Below are 20,643 nucleotides of genomic sequence, written 5' to 3' on the forward strand. Positions count from 1 at the left end.
GGTTTCGCCTGCCATTCCAAATAAATTGAAAGTCAATTGAAATATTTCGAAACTCATTTTGTATTCAAATTCGATATTCAGAGAATAAACTTCGACAGGTTAGACAACACGCTTCGAGTTCAACAAGAACGTAAAGTATTTAAGAGTTTATTTTTATTAAATCCAAAATAATATATCAAACTTGTATAACTAAGTTTAAGCCTTAAATGTATTGCCTCGATTATTAAGTGTTTTAAGTGTTATTTTTAGCAATTGCAAAATCGTGACAAGTTACCCGGGATTAATCACGTTCAAGATGTCAGCTTTTTGGTCCCTCTACACGGATTCGAGATCAACTTGTTGTGTCTCCAGAGCCAAGAGCTTGAGTGTTAATATTTGTGGAGTAAATAGGCAAATTAAGTGTTTCCACAAGGGCTGCTCTACGGCGGCTGCAAATATGCACAGATACGCAGATACTCGAATACTCAGTCCAGATACAGATCCAGATACAAACGGTATCTACAGACTATGGGACAGCTGGGAATGGGCATAAATAGGCGCATAAATATTTGTTTATGTTTTCACATCGCGCTTATCAATCTGCAAACATATAGTCGGCGGCGCTACTTCAGCCTCAGTTCCTCCGATTCGAGTCGCGAGTCTCGGTTCTGCTGGGTTTTTGGTATCTCCTGTTTGCTCACGGATTTTGCCTTTGCACGCTTTTATCTTATCATCGCTACCCCCGTGGCACACGAGGAGGAGGAGGAGGAACACTGAGGCACTGGGGTCAGGCCAGGCCAAGCTGTTGCTGCTACTGGTACTTCTGGCTGGCTTGTTTGCTCAATTAATACGAACTTTAATTGAAAAACAATACAATTAACTAAATCAGTTAAGCGCTTCGGTCGTCGCGACTCTGCTACTCTGGCGCCCATTATCAGTCTGCTCGAACCCAACCCCCTCCGATCCCGGATACCCGACAGATGCCCCAACCACAACCCCCCCATTCCATCCAAGCCGCAGTTCCAATGCCAGAGGTGACGTTGGTTCCTGGTCTCGACCAGACTTTGTTTTTTGTCAGCCAAAGATACTTTTCCCAAAGGCCATTTGCAGCGAAAAAGTTTCTCCCAACAATGAGAATGGGAATAGCCATTGGGAAATGAATAAATTTAATAAAAATATACGGGAAATAAATATAAATAAAAGATAAATATTAAAAATACAAAATAGAAATGAGTATTTTAATTTCAATTTAATTTTAATAGCGTAATATAATAAAATATAATATTTAAAAACCATTTTTCGAAGAAAACTTAGAAGCTGGAAATTATTCAAATAAATTATATTTTAATAGTATAGGCTATATTATAGTACTAAACTACATATATTATAAACTTAATAGTGAAAAAACAAACTGAAAAAGATAAGTTCCTAAAATCCAAAACAAGTTATACTCTCGAAATCAGAATTTTTTGGCAGTGCACAAGTTGGAATACATATATTTCCTGATTCTTGCATAATGGCTGTTTGCGAAAATGTTTTTAGCCCACTTGTCGATTAATAAAATATGCTCATGCTATTGCCAGAACTAAGTGCATTGCCCATTTGCGGATACCCCAAGAGATTTTTGAGGCTGGGGCCAAGATACTTTGCTAATTTCATTGTTGTTCTCTGGCTGGCTGGCTGACTGGCTGGCTGGTTTGTTTTTTTTTTTGTTGTTTCTGTTTTTGGTATGTGTTTTTATCTAAATTACTTTTAATCGCCATTTAATGTTTTTGTTTTTCTTGTTCGCTGGCTGGTTGTTGTATCTTTCTGTATTTGTAGACGTTTCGGCTGTGTTGTTTGTGTTTTATTGCGACGTCTTTTGGGTTCTCTCTAATCTAATTGCAAAATACAACCGAAGCAGAGTGAACCAAAGTGAATGAAACCCCGTAAGTCTATGTGTTTGTGACGGGATGTTTGTGTGCTTTTCAAGGCCCCTGCAACCGCCTCCTCCCTCCGGCGAAATACTCCGGCCGTAATAATCCGGCCTTGCCCATCTGGCTCCCCATGGAAATAGATTGCGCCCGCTATCTGGAAAAAAAAAAAAGTTGTTCGCTCTGCAAATCGTATAAACAATTATAAACAAACAGTCGGGGCGAACGCTTCTTTATCATGGCCTAGTTCTTTTATTGATACCATTAGAATCCCACCGTAAAGAAAACTGAAACTGAAAACATTTCTGCCACCCCGTACCCTATCCCATACCCGCCCTCCATACCATAAGCGAAGTGCCTTTTCCGTTCCCGTTCCGGCGTTCGACGCGTGCGAATCCATGAGATACATTTGGCTGTAAACAAAGTCATTCATTATGCCAGTCCTCCATATGTCCAACAAGTCGCAGCGATCCTTCTCCCATTCCGAATGGAATTGCGTCAATCAGTTTATCGAGCATATAGACAGCATTTTAGAAATTCTCTAAATATTTGATTGAATGGCGCAATACAACAAATTGTAGCATTTCCGAAAATACTTAAAAAGTTATGTCTTAATTAGAGAATTCTCTACCATTATTGTTACAATAAGTTAAGAAAAATATAGTTACTCCACAATTGTTTCCCTGGGCCTTGGAATAAACTTGAAAGTTGTCAAAAAACCACAACAATGGCGAGGTCTTCTCCACAGATATGCTTCTGGCCATCATGCATTTTAGCCAAGGTCCATAAGCATAAGCCATTTGCATGGCAATTTGGCTTAATTTGTTTTATGAGCTGCACAAAGTAATCCTCAATTCGTTGTGGAATGGCAATTGTTATTTGTCTAATTGCCACACGTGCCAGGATCTTGGCAGTTGAAATCGTTTCCTATATATTGCCAATAAATTCATTAGCTTGTAAGGCCAAGATGCTGCCCGAAAGTCTCTTAATATAATTGGGAAGTTGTCAAGTGTGCCAAAAATAAAATGCGTCACTGCAAGTAAATATAAATGGGCACTTATTAACCAAAAATCAATCAAGAGAGTTTCAAATAATCCTTAAGGCCTGAAGTAATTATTTTGAAGCGTATCTGTGTTGACGAGTGCTGGGAAATTAATTTGCACCTTGTTGACCCTTCTCTCATTAAAATAAAAGTACTTATTCCTTGTCTTTTCAGCTACTTATGTTAATGGGATTTTCTTTGTGGCCAAGTACCTCCTCCCATTTCAACACCTACGCTCCTGTGACAGATCTGTTTATCAGCCATTTAAGTATATTTTTAAACCAAATTGCTGGCTTGCTTTCCGTCGATAACGCCCAACGGCACATACATTCGTAAGAAGATTAAAAATTATTCACATCGTGTATCAGTCAGAGCCATACATTGCATAATTATGGATAATCAATTAGAGAAAATCGTTTAAATAATCGATTTTCATGGGTGATCTGGGAGTGGGCTGGAGGTGGTGGAGAGCTCGAGGGAGTTGTTTATTAGTTGGCCCATAGCAGGGCCTGTTCCCAAAGCGATCCTCTGTGTTTTGGCCATGTTCAGGGTGTGCTGTTTGTTTTGTTAATCCGAACGGCATGGCTGAAAAGATAAAGCTGGTTTACAGAAACAGGCGCCAAACATGGCATACGAATTAATTTGGTCGTTGTATTTAAATGCTCAAAGCAGAAAGTGGGAATCATTTTTTGCTTTTGTTGTAGTCTTCCCCCCTTTTTTGGGGTCTGTCGCTTTTTTTTTTAATAGATTGCAAACAAAACAAAAATTAACATACGCCCCGATGCGATCGTGAACGTGCCCGAGCGGCTGAAGAAAAAAAAACTAAACAGAAAAAAATAATAAAACATTTGTTATTCTTGTGACATCACCAAGCCGAGAGGGGGGACTCTTTTTTCAAAGTAAACAAACCAAAAAAAAAAATACATATAGAGAGAAAAAATAAGAAAATTAGCCCCAGGGCTGGCATTCGCTTTTGGGGCCTAAGTGTGGCAGAGGCAGCCCTGGCAAACAGTAGCTCCCCTTGGAGCAATAATGCACTGAACAAAAGGGGCCTTAAAAGTTTGAATTTTTAATACAAAATTGCTAAAATAATGGAATTAAAATGAAGCTAAAAATTAGATCAAAAATTGTACCTAAACTTTTTATTAAATAAAAGAAAGGGTACCATAAAACACTTCTTGTAAGTGGTATTATAGGCTAGCATTGTTTCCCGACTCTAAGTTTACTTTCTGACTAAAATATATTTAAAAAAAAAAAGATAGTATACTTTTACGTATTAGTATAATTTTAGTTTTAAATTTAGTTTTCTAAAGTAAAATAATAGTTTTTAAATATTTTTTTCAACTGCATGTCTGAGTGAGTAGGAACTATTGAGGGATCCAAAACAAACGATCTCCGCCCTGCTCTGATCCATTCTCTTTATCTGCCTCGGACCTAAGCCCCCAGACCCATAGGCAGACCCCCAGACCCCAGACCCCAGGCCCCAGGCCCCTGAGCCCATAGCTCTCAGACCCCCCGACCAGAGGCCTTAAATCTAATACCCAATATTCAAAAGCCCGGCTCTAAATAGGCGCAGCTGTGTGTTTTCTGTGCTCGTATTAGATAAGTCCGAGGCTTCGAGTGTGCGGTTATTAATATGCAAATTAGATGGCAGAAATAATAGCAACAACGATAGCAGACAGATACATAAATAACAATGACAACAACAATATGATGAGTGATTAAAAGTAATGTGCAGAGGCAAAGTCGAATAGCAAATGCGCCAAATGAGGATCACACTCGTGCAACACCAGTCAGGGAAGAGGGTATATCAAGGGTATGCTATGTTATAAACTTCATTAAAAAAATATATTTATCTAAAAGGAAATAGAACTTACATTAATTTTAAAATCTTCCTTTTCCTCTAAAGAAAACAAAGATCAAAGAAAATAAAAAATATTTAATATTTATTTAATATTCTTAGAACTTAAAGTGCCCTTTTTGTTTTGAAGTTAAATAAATAAACAAATTTCTGGCATTTTTAGTTTCTCAATCAGCAACCGAAATTCCCTTTGATATCCTAAACAGAAACCAACTATTTTTCCCCTCATCTCCATATGCCAATTTCATTTCATCTCATTTTATTTCATAGAGACACTAGCATATCATGCGACGATCGAGTGGTCGCCACATGGGGGCTCTCGGTTTTGGTTTTGGATCTGGATCTGGAGCGGATCGTTCGATTCGGTTCGGTTCGGTTCGGTTGGTCTGACTCTGGGTCTGGGTATGGGTAGACCCAGGCTATGGGTCCGCTTGTCTGTCATCCATTTGGCAAACTTCAACAGATCGTTTCGTCAACAATGCCAAACAGCAAAGGCAACAAAAACAACAGCAGTCCCCACAAAAGCGAGGCGAAACAATGGACGCCACTCATCGAGTGGGCCGGCAACTGTAGAAAAATAAAAAAAAAATAAAAAAATAAAACCAAGCCGACTTGAGCTCCACGAACTGTGGACTGAAAGCATAGAAGCTGGTTTGACACTGAAAATATAGAAAGTATTTCTAAAACATATTCCAAAATAAAACTATTAATAAATTAGAAAAATTCTGAAAGTCTTTAGAAAGCTTCTTAAAACATTTTTCAAATCAAATATAATTTTAAGAATAGTTGTATTATTTTTTGTATTTTGTATAGAATCCATTATCCATGTCACACTGACAAATTTCAAGTGATTCTTCTACTACGTCGTCGCATTTGAAGGCAATCGAGCCCTGCGTAGGAGGCGTTTGGCGCGTGTGTCGGCATATTGAATAGGTCGACCCCCAGCTATGGTAATACAACAAAAAGCGCGATCTAGCACCCCAAACCCTCTAATACCACCACCCATCCCACCATCATCGAGACCCAGACTATATGCCGCGGTGGGGCGTGACAAATTTTTCAGCGTTGCCTTTTCATGTTTTGTTTATAATTTTATCTAATATTCACGGAGCACTTTGGGGGCTGTCATATGCTCAAATCGGAGGGATCTAGTACGACCCCAAACGTTGAATCCCCTCACCGATAGCTCACCTTTTCGGTTTGTAAACAAACCAAAAAAAAATAAATAAATAAATAAAACGCACCAACGCCTCTTGAATTCGGAATTCGTTGGATCGATTGGTGCGACGATTTCGAAATCACTTTCAAAATCATTTCAACATTTTCTCAGCTGCGCTATCTGGACTTGTGCTATGATTATAACGAGGGACATTCATCAAAATAAAATAAATTGTTTATCAGGATAACAATGAGTGTGATTATATTTTATCTAGAAGGCAAATAGATACAATATTTTTGATGTTTACTGCGAGGCATTTGATAGATACGTTTTCTGATTTCGCCTCATTTGCATTTTATGTTTGCTTTTAATTAGTAATATTTAGTTTTCAAGTTTCTCTGCCATATTGGTGATTGGAACGCCTTTATTTATGTTGGCGCCAGACTCGAAAATCCGAATATGAATCCACAAATGGGTAGACGACCGACCGACGACCCAAAGGTGTTTGAGTTAAGACGAGGCCAAGATCGGGGCACGTGCCTAGACTATCACCACGCCAAGGTTATTGGATGAGCAAGCCTTTATGAGTATTATGTATGTATATGAATCGATGTCGAATTAAATATAATTAAAATGTGTTCTTATTCTTATTTATAGAGATTACCCAATGTGACATCTGCACAATTTGCAGATTCAGATGCAGATGCTGCATCAGATGCAAATGCAAAATGCAAAAGATTTTATCATATTTATACAAAATTCGATGTAAACAGCCGAGAGGAGGAAGCAATCGAAATAAACAAAATTGAATTGTACAGATTTTTGGCTCTGAATAATATTTATTTAACAAAATAAGAAGGAAAACTACATATTGGCAAGCCAAATGCTGTTGAGGTTGGCTGCAATCGCTCAAAAATGTTGCCATTCGCTTTTCAAAGGGATATGGGCATGGCATGGATGGGATGAAAAGCCACAATCAGTTGAATAAATAGATTTTTCCCCATTGATTTTGAATACCCCATTCCCATTCCCATTCCCATTCCGAGCGAGCCATTTATCATTAAAAACAACAATTCTTAATGCATTTGCTGATTTTAAGCTCCGGAATTGAAATGGCTGAAATGGCAAGAAAATAAATAAAATAAACCTGAATTTTATTTACCAGACTCTCGTATATTTGCAGACGGCGTTCCATCCATACTCACACCCATTCTCATTCTCATTTTCATTCATTCATTCATTTGCTCATTCATATCGTATATTCGTTTGCGATATATGCTCTTGTTTATTAAAACATGTGCGTTTTGCTTTTGTTTTTATTCCAATTTTTTGTTTTTGCATTTTTGGTTTAATTTTATTACGAATCTACCAATTTTATTTATTTATGCAAAGTATTTTTTTGTTTTTCATGCAAATGAAGCGTGCGAGTGTGCCAGTTGAAAAATATTCGTTTCAAGCTTCAAATACGTTACCTGCGTGAGTACCTTTACCCACTATACCCTGCCAGACAAATCGAGTGGAAGGAAATGGCCGATGCAGCCATTAATAACACCTAGAAAAGTTATTGCACCTGTTGGAAACTTTTGATGGGCAATGAAATACTAAGCCAGTTGAATAAAGTTGCTTGCGGTAAGTTGTTTTTAATGCCTTCCTCTTCCCGGATAATATTTTTTCCCCCTCTTTTTTTTTATTTTTTAGTGCAAAACTGGAGCTAGTCTGAGGTTTAGAAAACTTCTGTTTTAATGACACTAGTGCAGTAACACTCTCAGAAAAATGTTAGTTAAAAGGACTAATTTTTTAAACATAATTGTAAGCTATTTTTAAAATAGTATAAGTATATCCTTAAGTTTTACGAGTAAACCTTTTAAAAAAATATAGTTTTTTATAAAAAAAAACATTCCAGTTCCTTAGCTAATTTAACTCTCCCAGAGTTTCAAGGACTATGTTTCTATAGGAAATATTATTTCTGAAATGTTCTTGATGTATCCTATTTTAGAATTTAATTTTTTTGGAAACCCACTCCAGCTCCCTTAGCTAATACTAACATTTTTCGATTGGCGCCCGCCAATATGATGTTGTCTCGAATGTGTGCCAAATCTATTAAATTTCAAGCGTTGAAAAACAAGCCAGAAAAAAAACAACCATAGCCAGTTCGGGAAAAAAACGCAAATTGCGCTTTATTTAAGTACAAAAATAACAAGAAACGCAACGGAATTGAATAGAAGTGTGGGTGGCAAGGGGATTAGAGGGGTTCTAGAGGGCAGGGACCAGTGGGGGCCCGGATGCAGAAGGCGTCAGGCGTGAGGCGTGGAAGTGGGAGCGGAACAAAAAGTGGCGGCGGCACTAGAATAAATTTGAAAACCGCACTAAATTTTTTTTGCTATTTGCGAGCGTCCGAATTTGTCGGTTTATATGGGTTCATTCGCACATTGTTGTTGCTGTTGTGGTCGATGGCGTTCGCCGCCAGGTTTATATGGTAGGAGAGGGTGGAGACGGGGGACGTGGAAGCAGCAGGTGCAGGAGGCAAGGGTGGGGCATACAAGATTGCCAGTCTTAACGCCTCAATACAGATTCTTGTTTACGCGCCGACATCCAACAATTTTTGCGTCGTCTAATCAAAACGAGGAAAATTGTTTTTCATCCTTTTTCCCGACACTCTGAAAAACAATAGCCTCATTAGAGAATAAATAAAACTACCTTGTTTATGCTTTCTTAGAACACAACTATTTTAAACTAAATATTATGTATCTTTATTCTTTTTTAGAAAGAAACTATTTTAAATATTTTTAAACATAGATAAATAGGTTCCGGTTTTGATAAAAATATATTGCCTGAAATGTGACCTATTTTCTTTTTCAAGGATAAACTTTTTAAAAATAAATATAATAAAGATTTGATGAGTTTATTTATCATTTATTTTGAAACTTAAGGTTTTTAAATATTAAAAATGTATGTATGTATGTATGTATTTTTCCAAAAAAAGATTCCCCAAAATGGAACTAAAAATGGAAACATTTACGAAAAAGGTACTTTAACCCAAAATGTTTATTAATTCTAATATTTTTTGATTTTAGATAAACATTTTAAGACATTTGAAATGAAAATTACATATATTGTTTATTTTAATTTTTCTTTAAATAAAAATTTAGAAAAAATTATGGAAAAGTTATTTTATTTCAACGAAAATCGGTCTTGAATTATACACCAATTTGAAATCCATTAGTGCCTTTAGAGACTAGTTACTTGGAGGCTAGGATCTCCCAAGTAATACTCTTATTTTTTTGACAGTGCATACCTTCCTTGGATTTGTTTTTCCATCCAGCTGAAAAAGCCCCTTCTAAATTGATCCCCCCACCAGCCACCCCGCAGCTTTTGTGTTTTTGTGTTGATTGCAAAATGTGCGAACATTTCACCGCTGTTGTTGGCTTTAGTTTTGCATTTATTCTGATTATTTATTTTTGTACTTTTTCCTTGTGCGATGCCTGGCTGGCTCGCTTCGGGTTTTTGTGTATTTTCGAATTTGTATTTTTGGGGCCACAACCTACGAAACTTTCCACAATGCAGTGGGCGGCCCGCTGCTATTTTCAGCGCTACATTTAATGGGTTTTCTCACATTTGACATTTGCACAAAATAGGCAGTTAGGTATATACGACTGTGCACACACTCTGCTATTCTGTCTTTCTGCCTGCTGCCATGTAAATAAAATTCGAATTTGTTTACGCTCGTCTAATTGGGCGAGCACACAAATCAACAATGTTTCCGATATTCGGCGGTCAAGAGGCTCTGACATTTGCCAAAAACTGTTAAAAGTTTATTTCCACCCATCAAGGTTCGGCCATAAAACTGCAAACTTTAGCATTGAACTTGAAAATGTGTACTTAAATATGAAATGTTTCAATTTTCTGTTTAAAAACTACTATACCTTGGTTATTAATATTTGCTTTCCTATTTGGTATTTTCCAATCCAAACATCAATTAAGAAAGGGAGCTAGAGCTCTGTTTGCCAAAGAAATTCAATCTCAATTTGGGGTCGGAATGAAACTCAATATTTGATGACGTTATCGATATAGGATTGATTTGCGGAGCAAAGCATTAAATTAAAATCTTTTCCAAGATAATAGATTGGATTTTCAGCGCCAAAAACGGGAAACGTCAAACAGCGGAGTCGGTGAAGGATGATGATCTCCTTAGAGATTGCTTATTATCCAGGACAATGCACTTGCCAAGTCCCAGTTCAGTGCACATTTCCTGTTGAGCTGCCACTTTTCAAATTGCAGAATATGCCAAAAAAAAAAAAGAGAGATAGAGATCAGCTGCCATTCAATTACCCGAAGGAGCCATCACAAATCTGTGTATCTAGCGGATGCCAGTGCCAATCACAATCCCAACCTAGGGTCTTGAACCCAAACAACCTGCGAATACAAATCGCATCGGCTTTCTTCTAGTTTTCTTTTATATTTTTTAGTTTTTTGTGATTTTCTTTTTGGGCTGCAAGTGTTTGGCAACCTGATCAAGGGCTTATCTCGCCGATCGGGGCGAGTGCATTTGTCATGGGGATCAGTAGATATACCTGTGATGGTCGGGGGGCCTTGACCTGGCCACAATACCCCTGGCATTGTTGTCATAAATTACACTTCAATTGTTGGCCAGGCTTGCCCAGGCATTGCCTAGTTTCTAGTGCCTAGTGCCATTGGGATGTGCAATCAGCGAGTTTTCCCATTTTCTTTTCACAGAGGCCCGAAGAGAAGTGTCAAAAATATCAAATGTCCTTCTATCTTCACGCTCGCATGCCTTTCTATGGGAATCTCTAGGATCTCTTGGCAGCAGCTACCTGCCAAGCATAATTAATTTAATCATTGCTCATTGCACACTCTGAAAGGCCGGAGAGGCCTGAAAAATCCACCGATCCTCAGCACAAGTGTCCATTGTGTGCCGGCAATCCTGGTGACGTGCCCCAGACCCACGACAGGCATCGAGTGTACAACAATCCCGATCCGTTCCAAACCTAGCCCAGAAACAATCGACCCCTCACTCCAGACCGTGACAGACGAGATTCTTTCAGGGTAGAGATGAAGAACACAAAAAAATAAAAGTACAAATTTATTCGAACCTGTATCCCAACCTGATTCTAACCCAAAACCTGAATCTCGGCCTGGACCTGAAGAATCCTGTCTGTTTTTTTTTTTTTTTTGAAACCCTCATCGCCTGATTGAGGTCTTGAGGGCTCATCCTCTGCCCTTTATGCCGCATCCTCTTCTGCTCCGTCATCGTCTTCATCTTCATCTTCGTCATCAACTCTTCATTTGTGTGACAAACAAAGGGGGACCTGGAGCGGCGGAATCAAGTCCCGGCTTCTACCTCAGGGATGGGCGTGCCTCGTGATCGATTGCAATAATGATTGGATGATATTGAATAATAGTGGTTAGCTGAAATGCATTTTAAGAAGTATTTTATAAAGAATGGCATACAGACCTTAGATCTTTCCAGATAACCTGAGAATGAGGTTCGATTTAAGATATACTTATATCATACCTTTATTAAAAACCTTCTAGTTCGAAAGTCTTGCATTTAAAACCCCCAAAAATCAACACAATGGTGTCACCTAGACTATTTAAAACTAAGTAATCCCCTCTAGCATTACAGGTCACGCCAAGTACCTGCGATTTGAATGAAATCCTGCTCCTGTTGGTCACGCACTCACCACCAGTCCTTATTGTCTGATCTGCCACCTATCCCATAGAATGATGTCCCACTGCGAGGATCCCCCACCTCTTACCTCTGGGATCTTGGCCAGATCTTCTCTCAAAGATCCCCTGACCCACGACAAACACAAGTCTTCACAAAAAAAAAAAGAGAAAAAGAAAAGGAAAACTGTGTGCGTGCTTACCAGGAAAAAAATATATATCTTGGCCGGGTCGGGGGGAACCTCTGGCGTATTTTGGTAGTTAAATTACGGGCCATTGTCTTTGGTCGATTATTTGTACAAAACAGTCGACATGCATAAATGGTTGCTAATATCGGTATCGGATGGGGGCTCTGAAACAAAAAACCGGTTGTTCGTTTGCCTTTTGTCCCACCAGCTGGGCTTGGCACCTCAAAAACCCATCACCCCCGATAAGGCCCGATACCTGTCCTATATATTCCACACCTATACCATGGCCCATAGCCTATTCCGGGTAGAAAAACAAAAAAAAAATAAAAGAAGAGGGAGGCAGTAGTTGGAGGGCCAAGATCTCGTGGCGCGCACTTTGCATATAAATCATTTTTATGACTTGTTATTTTTCACTATTTATTTTACTTCTCGCCACGTCTTTGTTGTTTATCGAAAGAAAAACAACGATTTTCTGTTGATTTTCGTTCATCTTTGGGGTAGAGAGTGTTGGACTTTTGTAAATTACAACATTATTTAGCTTGGGCCATTGCGATGCGATGCGATGCGGGATTGAATAATTGCCGGACTCCATCCGAGGGCCTGTGGGGGATCGTAATTAAAGGCAACTCATAGCATTGCCCCCTCCTGGGCTATATATAGGCATCCATCTGTTTAATTAACAGCTTTTGACCTTGTCCAATCGTTTATAAACAATTGCCCTCCGATTCTGTATTTGTCCGCCTGTTTTGCGGTTCTAAACGAAAAATTACTAGAGGGGCTAAACGCCGAAAACCAAAAGGCTATTTAGCCAAAAGGCCCAAAAGGGTGAAACTGTTTGAGATAATCCCCGGGAAAACTATTTCCCATCCACCGAACTGGATTATTTACAACAGCTGAACTTAAAACAAACTAAACACGGCGAGGGGAGAGATTTATTAAGCTATTCATCCAATAAAATTTAACGAGCAATGAATTCGACTAAAGGATTTCAGAGCGAGGATGTCACTGGCCCGGGACGTTCGTGTTTCAAAAGTATGTCCTTAAGGCAAAATAAACAGATTAAAATGTTGTAAAATTCGAAAGGGGAAACTCCGGAAAGGGGACTAATCGGGTTAAATATATTAGATGAATAATAAACCTAAAAAGGCGCAATATCCGAGAGCAAAAATTAAGTAATTTCAAAGAGTTTATGGGTTGGGATTACATTTTCCATCGTCCTTTCTTAGTCCTCCTCCTAAATGAAATATTTTATTGTACTATTATATTTTCCAATAAGTCCTTTGCTTATTGAATTCAAAAATTAATACAAATCAGCTTTGTTATCGAACATGATGAATCCCCGAGGCCATTTGTTCTATTTCCCTCCGCCAACCTGCCCCCTTCGGTTCGGCCCAATTTGTTTGCACTCCTTAAAAATTTATGTGGCATTTAGGGGGGGCATCTGCCCAAAGGCCCCACCCCTTTGTTTGCATCCCTCCAATCCCCCTTTTTCCTCAATATATATGAGAAAAGCTCCCTGTCCATTGTAAATATCACATAATCCACCGCAAACAATTTTCCGAGGACTATGGTTTTTCGCTGTTTTCCCCTGTATTTCCGTGTTTTTTGGCCGGCTGATGTTGTGTAGCGAGAGGGGAAAAAAAAAATTTTAATAAAAAGTAAATTTGAAATAAACAAAATGTTTGTAATATCAGAAATTTATTGCAATTGTAGGGACCACGGACCACGGGCCCGGGACCAGGCATGGCCACATAGAGTGAATGGGAGGCTAGAGGCAAAGGGCCGAGAAGCGATTTATAAAAAGAAAAACCAAAATTACGCGACTTGTTTAAATTCTGAAAAGCCATTAAACGCAGCTGGGGCCCCGGACGCGAAACACAAACTCAGATCCACGTCCACATTCACGTCGAGAACGACTTCCAGACCCGGACCAGAACCGCAATTATCATGAACGCAATATCCCCAGAAAAGAGAGCGACACTGAAATGGCAAAAGGGCAAAGGGTGGGCAGGCGGGTTTTGTGGCAAAAAACACTTTGACGCAAAAACTTAAATCGTTAAATATTTATAAACGAGCTGAGAAAACACACACACACACACACATATACTGAGAGATGGAGTTCAGAGTCGAGAAATTAGACAAGAGGGAAAACCGGGAAACGGACATCAAGTGGACACCAGCTGGATGGCCGGACACATTTTCCGTTACTCTCCGTCGCTATCAAGAGCCAGAAACGGACCACATCGGTGCTGTATATCAACACATCATAATCCCAGGAGCCCGAGGGGCTACAATGGCCAAAAAGGAAGGCGTGAGGGTGGGGGGTGTAAGCCCCAAAAGCCGCTGCCGTTTATAAGGCTTACGCTCCCCACCTAATATGGCTTTAATGAGCTGCCCTGAGCTCCTGCCTGCCGGCTGATTTTGTTTGGCAAGAGAAAAATGTCTAAAAAGGGGTTTCTAAATTTCACGTCAAATACTTTTCTGGAATTTTTGCTCACCAGCTGAAGGCTAAAAGATTTTTCAAGATTTTTGTTAAAAAGCTATTAAACACAAATCTTAAACAGTTCCGGCTTAACATCCTTGGGAACCAGGAAACAGGTAAGACTGTGCCAGTAGCCTAATATCCTGCCTGAAAGTGAAAACGGATAAAAGGGTCTAAGGGTATTTTGAATGAACCTGGAAACTGAAAAATCCAAACAAATTACCAAAGGTGGGTGAAGGTATTTGTTGTAAATAATAATTAGAATGGATGGCCATGGATTTAAAATCAGCTCATTAAGGGCTTGACTCTTCTTTGAAGTTTAAGAAATGGTTTTTGGCCATAGTAGTTGGTCTTTTTTGAAGGGTTTCTCAAACATTTTACTCAGTTCCGGCTTAATTTTAGAGAAAACTAAAGAATAAAGATAAGTAATCAAAGGGGAAAAGTATAAATATAGTTGCACTTAAAACCGGAAGTCTTAAATGTGCAATTTCATTAAAAGATGCTTTAAAAATGATTAAAAATATACCCTATTGTTACACTCTAATTTATGTCCACGTTTTTTATCCTCCTCTAAATTATTTCTTAGCCTAAACTAAGTCCAGAAAAAAAGTTGGATAGAACATGGCCAGAATCGAGATTCAAAGTGCCAACTCTGCAGAAAAATTGCCACTCAATGGCTTGTTCCTCTTCCTGGTTACTGCTCCTTTGTCGGGGATTTATGGTCTTTTCCCGGACCACCATCCTCCTCGCTTTTCTCCACTCTCCTCTCCGGCAGCCGGATTCCACCCACGCTGCAGGCACTACAATAGTTTAATTAACATTAACGCTGACGCCAACTACTGATGGCAATAAAAAACCATTAAAAGGAATTTATTTTAAGGACCGAACAGGCAATAAATCACATTACATGTCGCTATAAAAACAAAAGGCAACGAAAAGCTCTCACTTCTTTTTTTTTTTTTTTTTTTTTTTTTGGGGCAGGTGGCATTGGATGAGTGGGCGTGGCAGCTACTCTACTGGGCGGCCATGGGTTGGGGGGGCAGTATAAAGGCACAGCCAGCATGGGGTGGCAATAAAACGGATGAGAATGTTTTGTATATCGAAAAATCAATGCATCAATTTTAGTTCTAACGCGGGCGGGCGGGAACACACTCACAGAAAAAATAATAAAAATAAGAAAAAAGGGGTGACGACAGCAGGAGGGGGACTGGGTGGCTAGTACTTTGGGCCAAAATAGTAGTAAAATTTTTGTTTATTTTTTATGTCCATAGTTTGTTGCCGCTTTTATTTGTTATCACGAGTGGTGCTACGCTTCCCATGGGGCCACCAGAAGGAAATCAACAACAAAAAAAAGGGGGGGGGGAGAGGATTTTGGCGTTAAAAGCTTTGGCATTAAAAATGACGATAGGACATCAAAATGGAAATTAATGGCGATTATGTGGCACATAAAAACATGTACAGCAACTAACGGCCATATAAGTAATGCGATTACAGACCGTTTCCCAACTGCACAACCTAATTGATAAGGGAGTATTTGGGGCCAATCGGATATTTCGCCAGTATTTTATGTATCCTTTTTAATGGCATTTGAATCCCATCGCTGATTAGGTTTGTTCGGCTCTCACTCACTAACAAAAAAAAAAATCAAACATCCATAAAAACAAAGTTTTAATGTTCGCTGAAAATGCATTCATAAATCCAACAAACTGCATGAACATTAAATCATTTGATCGGATTTACAAGGTGAGAGAGGTCTATATACTTTTATGATAGATGGATGGTTGGATTTTATTGTGTGAAAGGTAAACTTTTTTGATGAGCAATCGAATAAAATTTATCCAAAATGCATTTGTGTTTGAGGAGATACCTCTTAGCAGGTAATCTGGAACATTTGCTGTAAATTTTATACCATTTCCTACAATCATCTCATCACTACAGCCACTACTATATACCGATTTTATTGTAACACACGGACGGACAACTTTCACCAGTTTTTCAGCGTATCTCTATTGCCAAGTAGAACATCAACTGGCTTTCAGACTGGTTCGGATATACATACGTACATATAGTATGTCTAAGAGTGCTGGAGGGGGTCGCTATAAAATTGACTGTCAGTGGGAAAACACATTGATTTGCCATTTGAGCGCAAATTCATTGCAATAAAATCAGCGCTGGTAAAGTTTTTTTTAATGCCACTTTCAATATTTGTTTGCGAACACCACCCATATCCCATACCCCATACCCCATACCCATTTGCCATTCCAGTCTTTCATTTTGCCCACTGTAGTGGCTGTTTGTTCTGGTCCTTGTTTTATTTTATTTTTTTCAACCCAAAACCCCATACATCCATCGAACCCATACCGCCACTCTGTCAGCCCTCTTACCCCCGGCGGGCAATTGTAAAACGCGTTTTGTAATCGAAACTTTTAACGACTTGATGCGATTGGAAATTGTGTAATATCGAGGCACTAATACACACACCACTGGCAAATCGAGGACCTCGCCATGGGGCGGGATAGTGTGGGTAAATTCACATCCGAATCGGAATTCGAATCCATATCCTTGTGCGTGTCTCTCCCGAGTTGGAGGGTCCTTCAGATTCTTTACTGCTGCTGCTGCCGGCAAGGGCGCTACGTCCCAGTGAGCAGGGCACATCGGTTGATTGCATAATTCTTTGAATCGGACATATGTTCGAGGATATAGCCGTCGATGGGGCATGCACAAAAGTCCTTAATTGATGAGGTTTATAATTTCTTTTTCTTTCTGTTTTATTTTTTTTTTTGCCAAGCCCTCCACCAGATGGGCGTAATTTCTTTTGATGTGTATCTGTCAGTCGGCGGTTAAAGAGCACGGAAGCCCTCCAAGTCGGCTAATGAACTGAAGTGACGCGGTAAAATCTGAAGAGCAGGTCTTTGAAGTAAACACTATCGGATGTATGTATCAATAAACCCCCAAGGACTTCCATGGCTGTGGCACTTGCTACAGAAATAATTAAGAGCTCAGTTAATTAAAAGTATTCAATTAATGAGTTTATAAATAAAAGATCAAACAAATTGCAGAAAAAACTTATCACAAAACTAGGTTAATAAAAAGTTTAGGCCTTAAACGACTTGAAAATGACAGAACTCACCAAAAAAAAGTAAAGGACATAACGAAGGACTTCCGGTTTTGGGGATTTTGTGGGGGATTATTTGTCGCTTTCGCAAAACTTTCTAATGCCTGGCAGGCAATTCACCTTATTTGTGCGATTTGGTTTCAAAATTTATGTATCGCCATTACCAGCAACACACGCACATTAATATCCCCATTCCGAATTTTTTTCCAATTGAAAAACAAAACAAAAAAAATCAGAAAATGTACATAAAATAAGGAGAAGTATAGGGGCTTTGAGGATTCGTCACAGGCCATTGGTGGAATCCTTCGAAGTGCTGGCAAAGCAATCCGAACCAACGACAAAGATGTGCTAATAAATTTCAACTTAATTTCCGAAATGTGCAACTAACACATAAAAACCAAGACGCACAAAAACACATCCCAAGGATATTCGCAGGATTGAAGGACTCCGGAAGCCGAGAAACCCTCTGAAGGCATTGTTCCTCGGGAATGGTGTGCGCAAAAAAAAAACAAAATTGAAGAAGAAATTTCGAGTATGGTTTTTGCATAAAACTTCAATTTAAATTGACATTTGAGTGGAAAGTAATTGCATGATATGCACGGAGCATAAAAAAGGCAGCACCCGCCCAGGGAATGGGGCGTGTTTAATATATGGGTATCAAGGCACACCCACCCATAAGCCTCACACAGCGATTTTCGTCCCCCAACCTTACAATCCGGTTAGTACACTTAAAAAAAAGTGTTTTCCTTTCAAGGATTACTGCTATAATTAGTTGGGAATTTTAGGAAATAGTAATAAGAATCAGCCTCATTTTGTCAGCCAAACAACAAGGTCACTAAGCCAAACTAAAACTATTTTTTCAAGTGTATATTTTAGGAATTAAATGCGACTTCCATATCCATCCATCCATCCATCCGTGCCGGGAAGTTCTACTGAGCTCATTATGCGCTCGTTTATATGCCGCATTTGTTGTTGCGGTTCGTTGTTGTTCCTCTAGTTGTTGTTGTTGTTGGTTTAGCCACTGTTTTTTTTGTTGCAAAGTTTTGTGCACATTATGAGGGTCTGGTGCTATAGTCTCTCTACGATGTTCCGGGCCTTTTGGGTTCCGGGTTTTTGTGCCAAGCGCGAATGCGGGCAATTCTTGTCTCTCCGCTGTTTCTTCTCCTTTGTCCCCCTTTTTTTCCGTTTTTTTGTTTATTTCTGTTTCTCTTTTAAATTAAATGCCAATAAATTTGCATTTTTTTTTTGGTGCCACTCCCTCGCTCCACCGCCCCCCTATTACCAGAAACAGAAGCAATTGCTCTAAGTACGGTGCTCGGTGTTTGGGGAAAAGTGTCATTTGCTTTGGGCACTCGTGCCTTCGATTCAGTTTACTTTCATTTCGTTTCACTTGGTTTGGTTTGGTTTTCAGTTTTCCGTTTTTTGGTTTTTTTTTTTGGGTTTTCGGTTTTTTGGTTGGCCGGGGTAGCAAAAGTTTTTCAATTCCCGAACCCACACACAAAATGACCAAGTTTTACAGTCGCAAATAAATGTTGTTAATTTGTTTTAATTTCGAGCACATTTATTTGCTAATTTCCCGGACAAGCCGGGCCCGGGCAGGAGCAAGACAAGGCCGGGCCAGTCCAATGGAAAATGGATTTGGCTTAAAATAATTTGGCCGGAATGCCAGCCAAGGTTGAGCATTTTTGTTTTCCAAACAATTACACGCGACAACTGACTGAAAGTAGATATTATGATAATGAGATGGCAGGACGAGAACCAAATTGAGAATTAAATTAAATCATTAATCCCAGGCTGTAGGTGACAGCTTTAAGAAGGTGGTTTCTATTTTGTACTTTTTATTATACTTATTATTTAAGACTTTCGTTCTCTAATGAAGTAGTTATCCTATTTTCCTGGCTTATTAAATGGTGCAGTTGGTCTATATGACTTGGCTGAAGTCTCTCCATACATCCGTGGTAGAGAATATCGGAAATCAGTTTCCGGGCCAGGATTCTTTGGCCATAAGACAGTTCCTGAAACTGATTACTCCAGGTCTGAGCCAAGGCCTCAAATTCATTGGGCCTAGAGCAGCAAGGATTTTGTGGCATGAGGGGCAAGTCATTATCCATTGAGTGGCAAGAATCGTTGGAAAGTAGAGTCTCCTCCTTGATGGCTTTGTAGCTTTGCTTTTGAGGAGATTCTAAAGTTTTCTAAAATTAAGAAAAAATGTTTATTTGAAACTTCATTTCTTAAACATATTTCTCACCTCTGTATCCTCTGTTATTGTTGGTGAAAAATTCCTCTTCCGGTGTAAGCCCCCTGTTCTGAGTCCTCGCTTATCTTCGTCCTGACCCTCGAGGAAACCCAAAATGTCAAAATACCAGAGTGTGGACTTAAAGGGCTGTCCTTTAGCCAAACATTGGTCACGCCGGCGAACATCTCTTCGGAAATTAGTGCGAAACGAGTTGATTTTCCTAACAACCAGCGTTCGATTGGCCTCCGGCTCTACTTCTCTTAGTTTCTCCACTAGACTCTCATATCCGGCGGTCTTCAGCGAGCGACTACTGTACTTCGGACTACGGGTTTGCCATACGGCCGGAAGTGATCGATAGAGCAAAAGGAATTCTGTCCAGAACTTACGATCCCGGGAATTCATTTCCCCAAAGACATGTCCAATGCCGACAAGGGAGCATTTAATACTGAAATGGGTAAAGTGCCCAGTACAATCATGAATGCGCAAACTGCCAAGAGAGAGTGAGAAATCAGACCATGCACTGGTAAATACTTTATGGTTTATATAAATAGGGTTTGTAGAATTTTGTTTACAATATACAGCCAATGAATCAATAGATTCTATAGTGAATATAAATATTTTAGCCATTTTTTAGGACTTAGTGTCTTAAAAATTAAAGATGAATAATATTAAACAAATTTTTCTTCCAGTGTAATTGAATCCAACAAAAAGAGAGAGCTCTGTTTGTGCAAATTGTAGCTTTGATTGCGCTCCGAATTGCTTTGAATTTCTCTGATTAAATTCCATGTAGGGCCTTAGCTGGGGGGTTAGGGGGCCTCCCGTACCTCTCCAAATTCTCTAAACATCTGCGATATATTATTTTTTTTTCGCCGAAGTTCCCGATTTGCACAAACAACTTTGGTGGCTGTTTGTTATTTTTATTTTGCAAAAACACATAAACAAATCGCCGTGCATTGCGCGATTTATTGTTTGGACAGCAATAT

General features: G+C 39.2%; 1 protein-coding gene and 1 long non-coding RNA gene across 4 annotated transcripts; one reads left to right on the top strand and one right to left on the bottom strand.

The window, feature by feature from the left end:
- Positions 1-1,877: 1,877 nt before the first annotated feature.
- Positions 1,878-6,769, top strand: LOC116655888. Of its 2 annotated transcripts, XR_006507146.1 has the most exons (3): positions 1,878-1,907; positions 6,330-6,548; positions 6,612-6,769. It is a non-coding gene; the product is annotated as an uncharacterized LOC116655888 (long non-coding RNA). The 2 variants fall into 2 exon arrangements; XR_004310976.2 differs by lacking the exon at positions 1,878-1,907 and having other exon boundaries at positions 4,937-6,548.
- A 12,198-nt stretch (positions 6,770-18,967) lies between these two features.
- Positions 18,968-20,122, bottom strand: LOC6507883. Of its 2 annotated transcripts, XM_001956485.4 has the most exons (3): positions 20,047-20,114; positions 19,673-19,982; positions 18,968-19,616 (listed from the first exon to the last, which is right to left on the bottom strand). In XM_001956485.4, exons 1-3 carry the CDS (start codon positions 20,097-20,099, stop codon positions 19,275-19,277), a joined length of 705 nt encoding a protein of 234 aa, XP_001956521.2. In that variant the 5' UTR covers positions 20,100-20,114; the 3' UTR covers positions 18,968-19,274. The 2 variants fall into 2 exon arrangements, with proteins under 2 accessions (XP_001956521.2, XP_032310593.1); XM_032454702.2 differs by having other exon boundaries at positions 19,673-20,122.
- Positions 20,123-20,643: the final 521 nt, after the last annotated feature.

Source organism: Drosophila ananassae, chromosome 2R, assembly GCF_017639315.1.
Source record: "Drosophila ananassae strain 14024-0371.13 chromosome 2R, ASM1763931v2, whole genome shotgun sequence".
Lineage (NCBI taxonomy): Eukaryota > Metazoa > Arthropoda > Insecta > Diptera > Drosophilidae > Drosophila > Drosophila ananassae.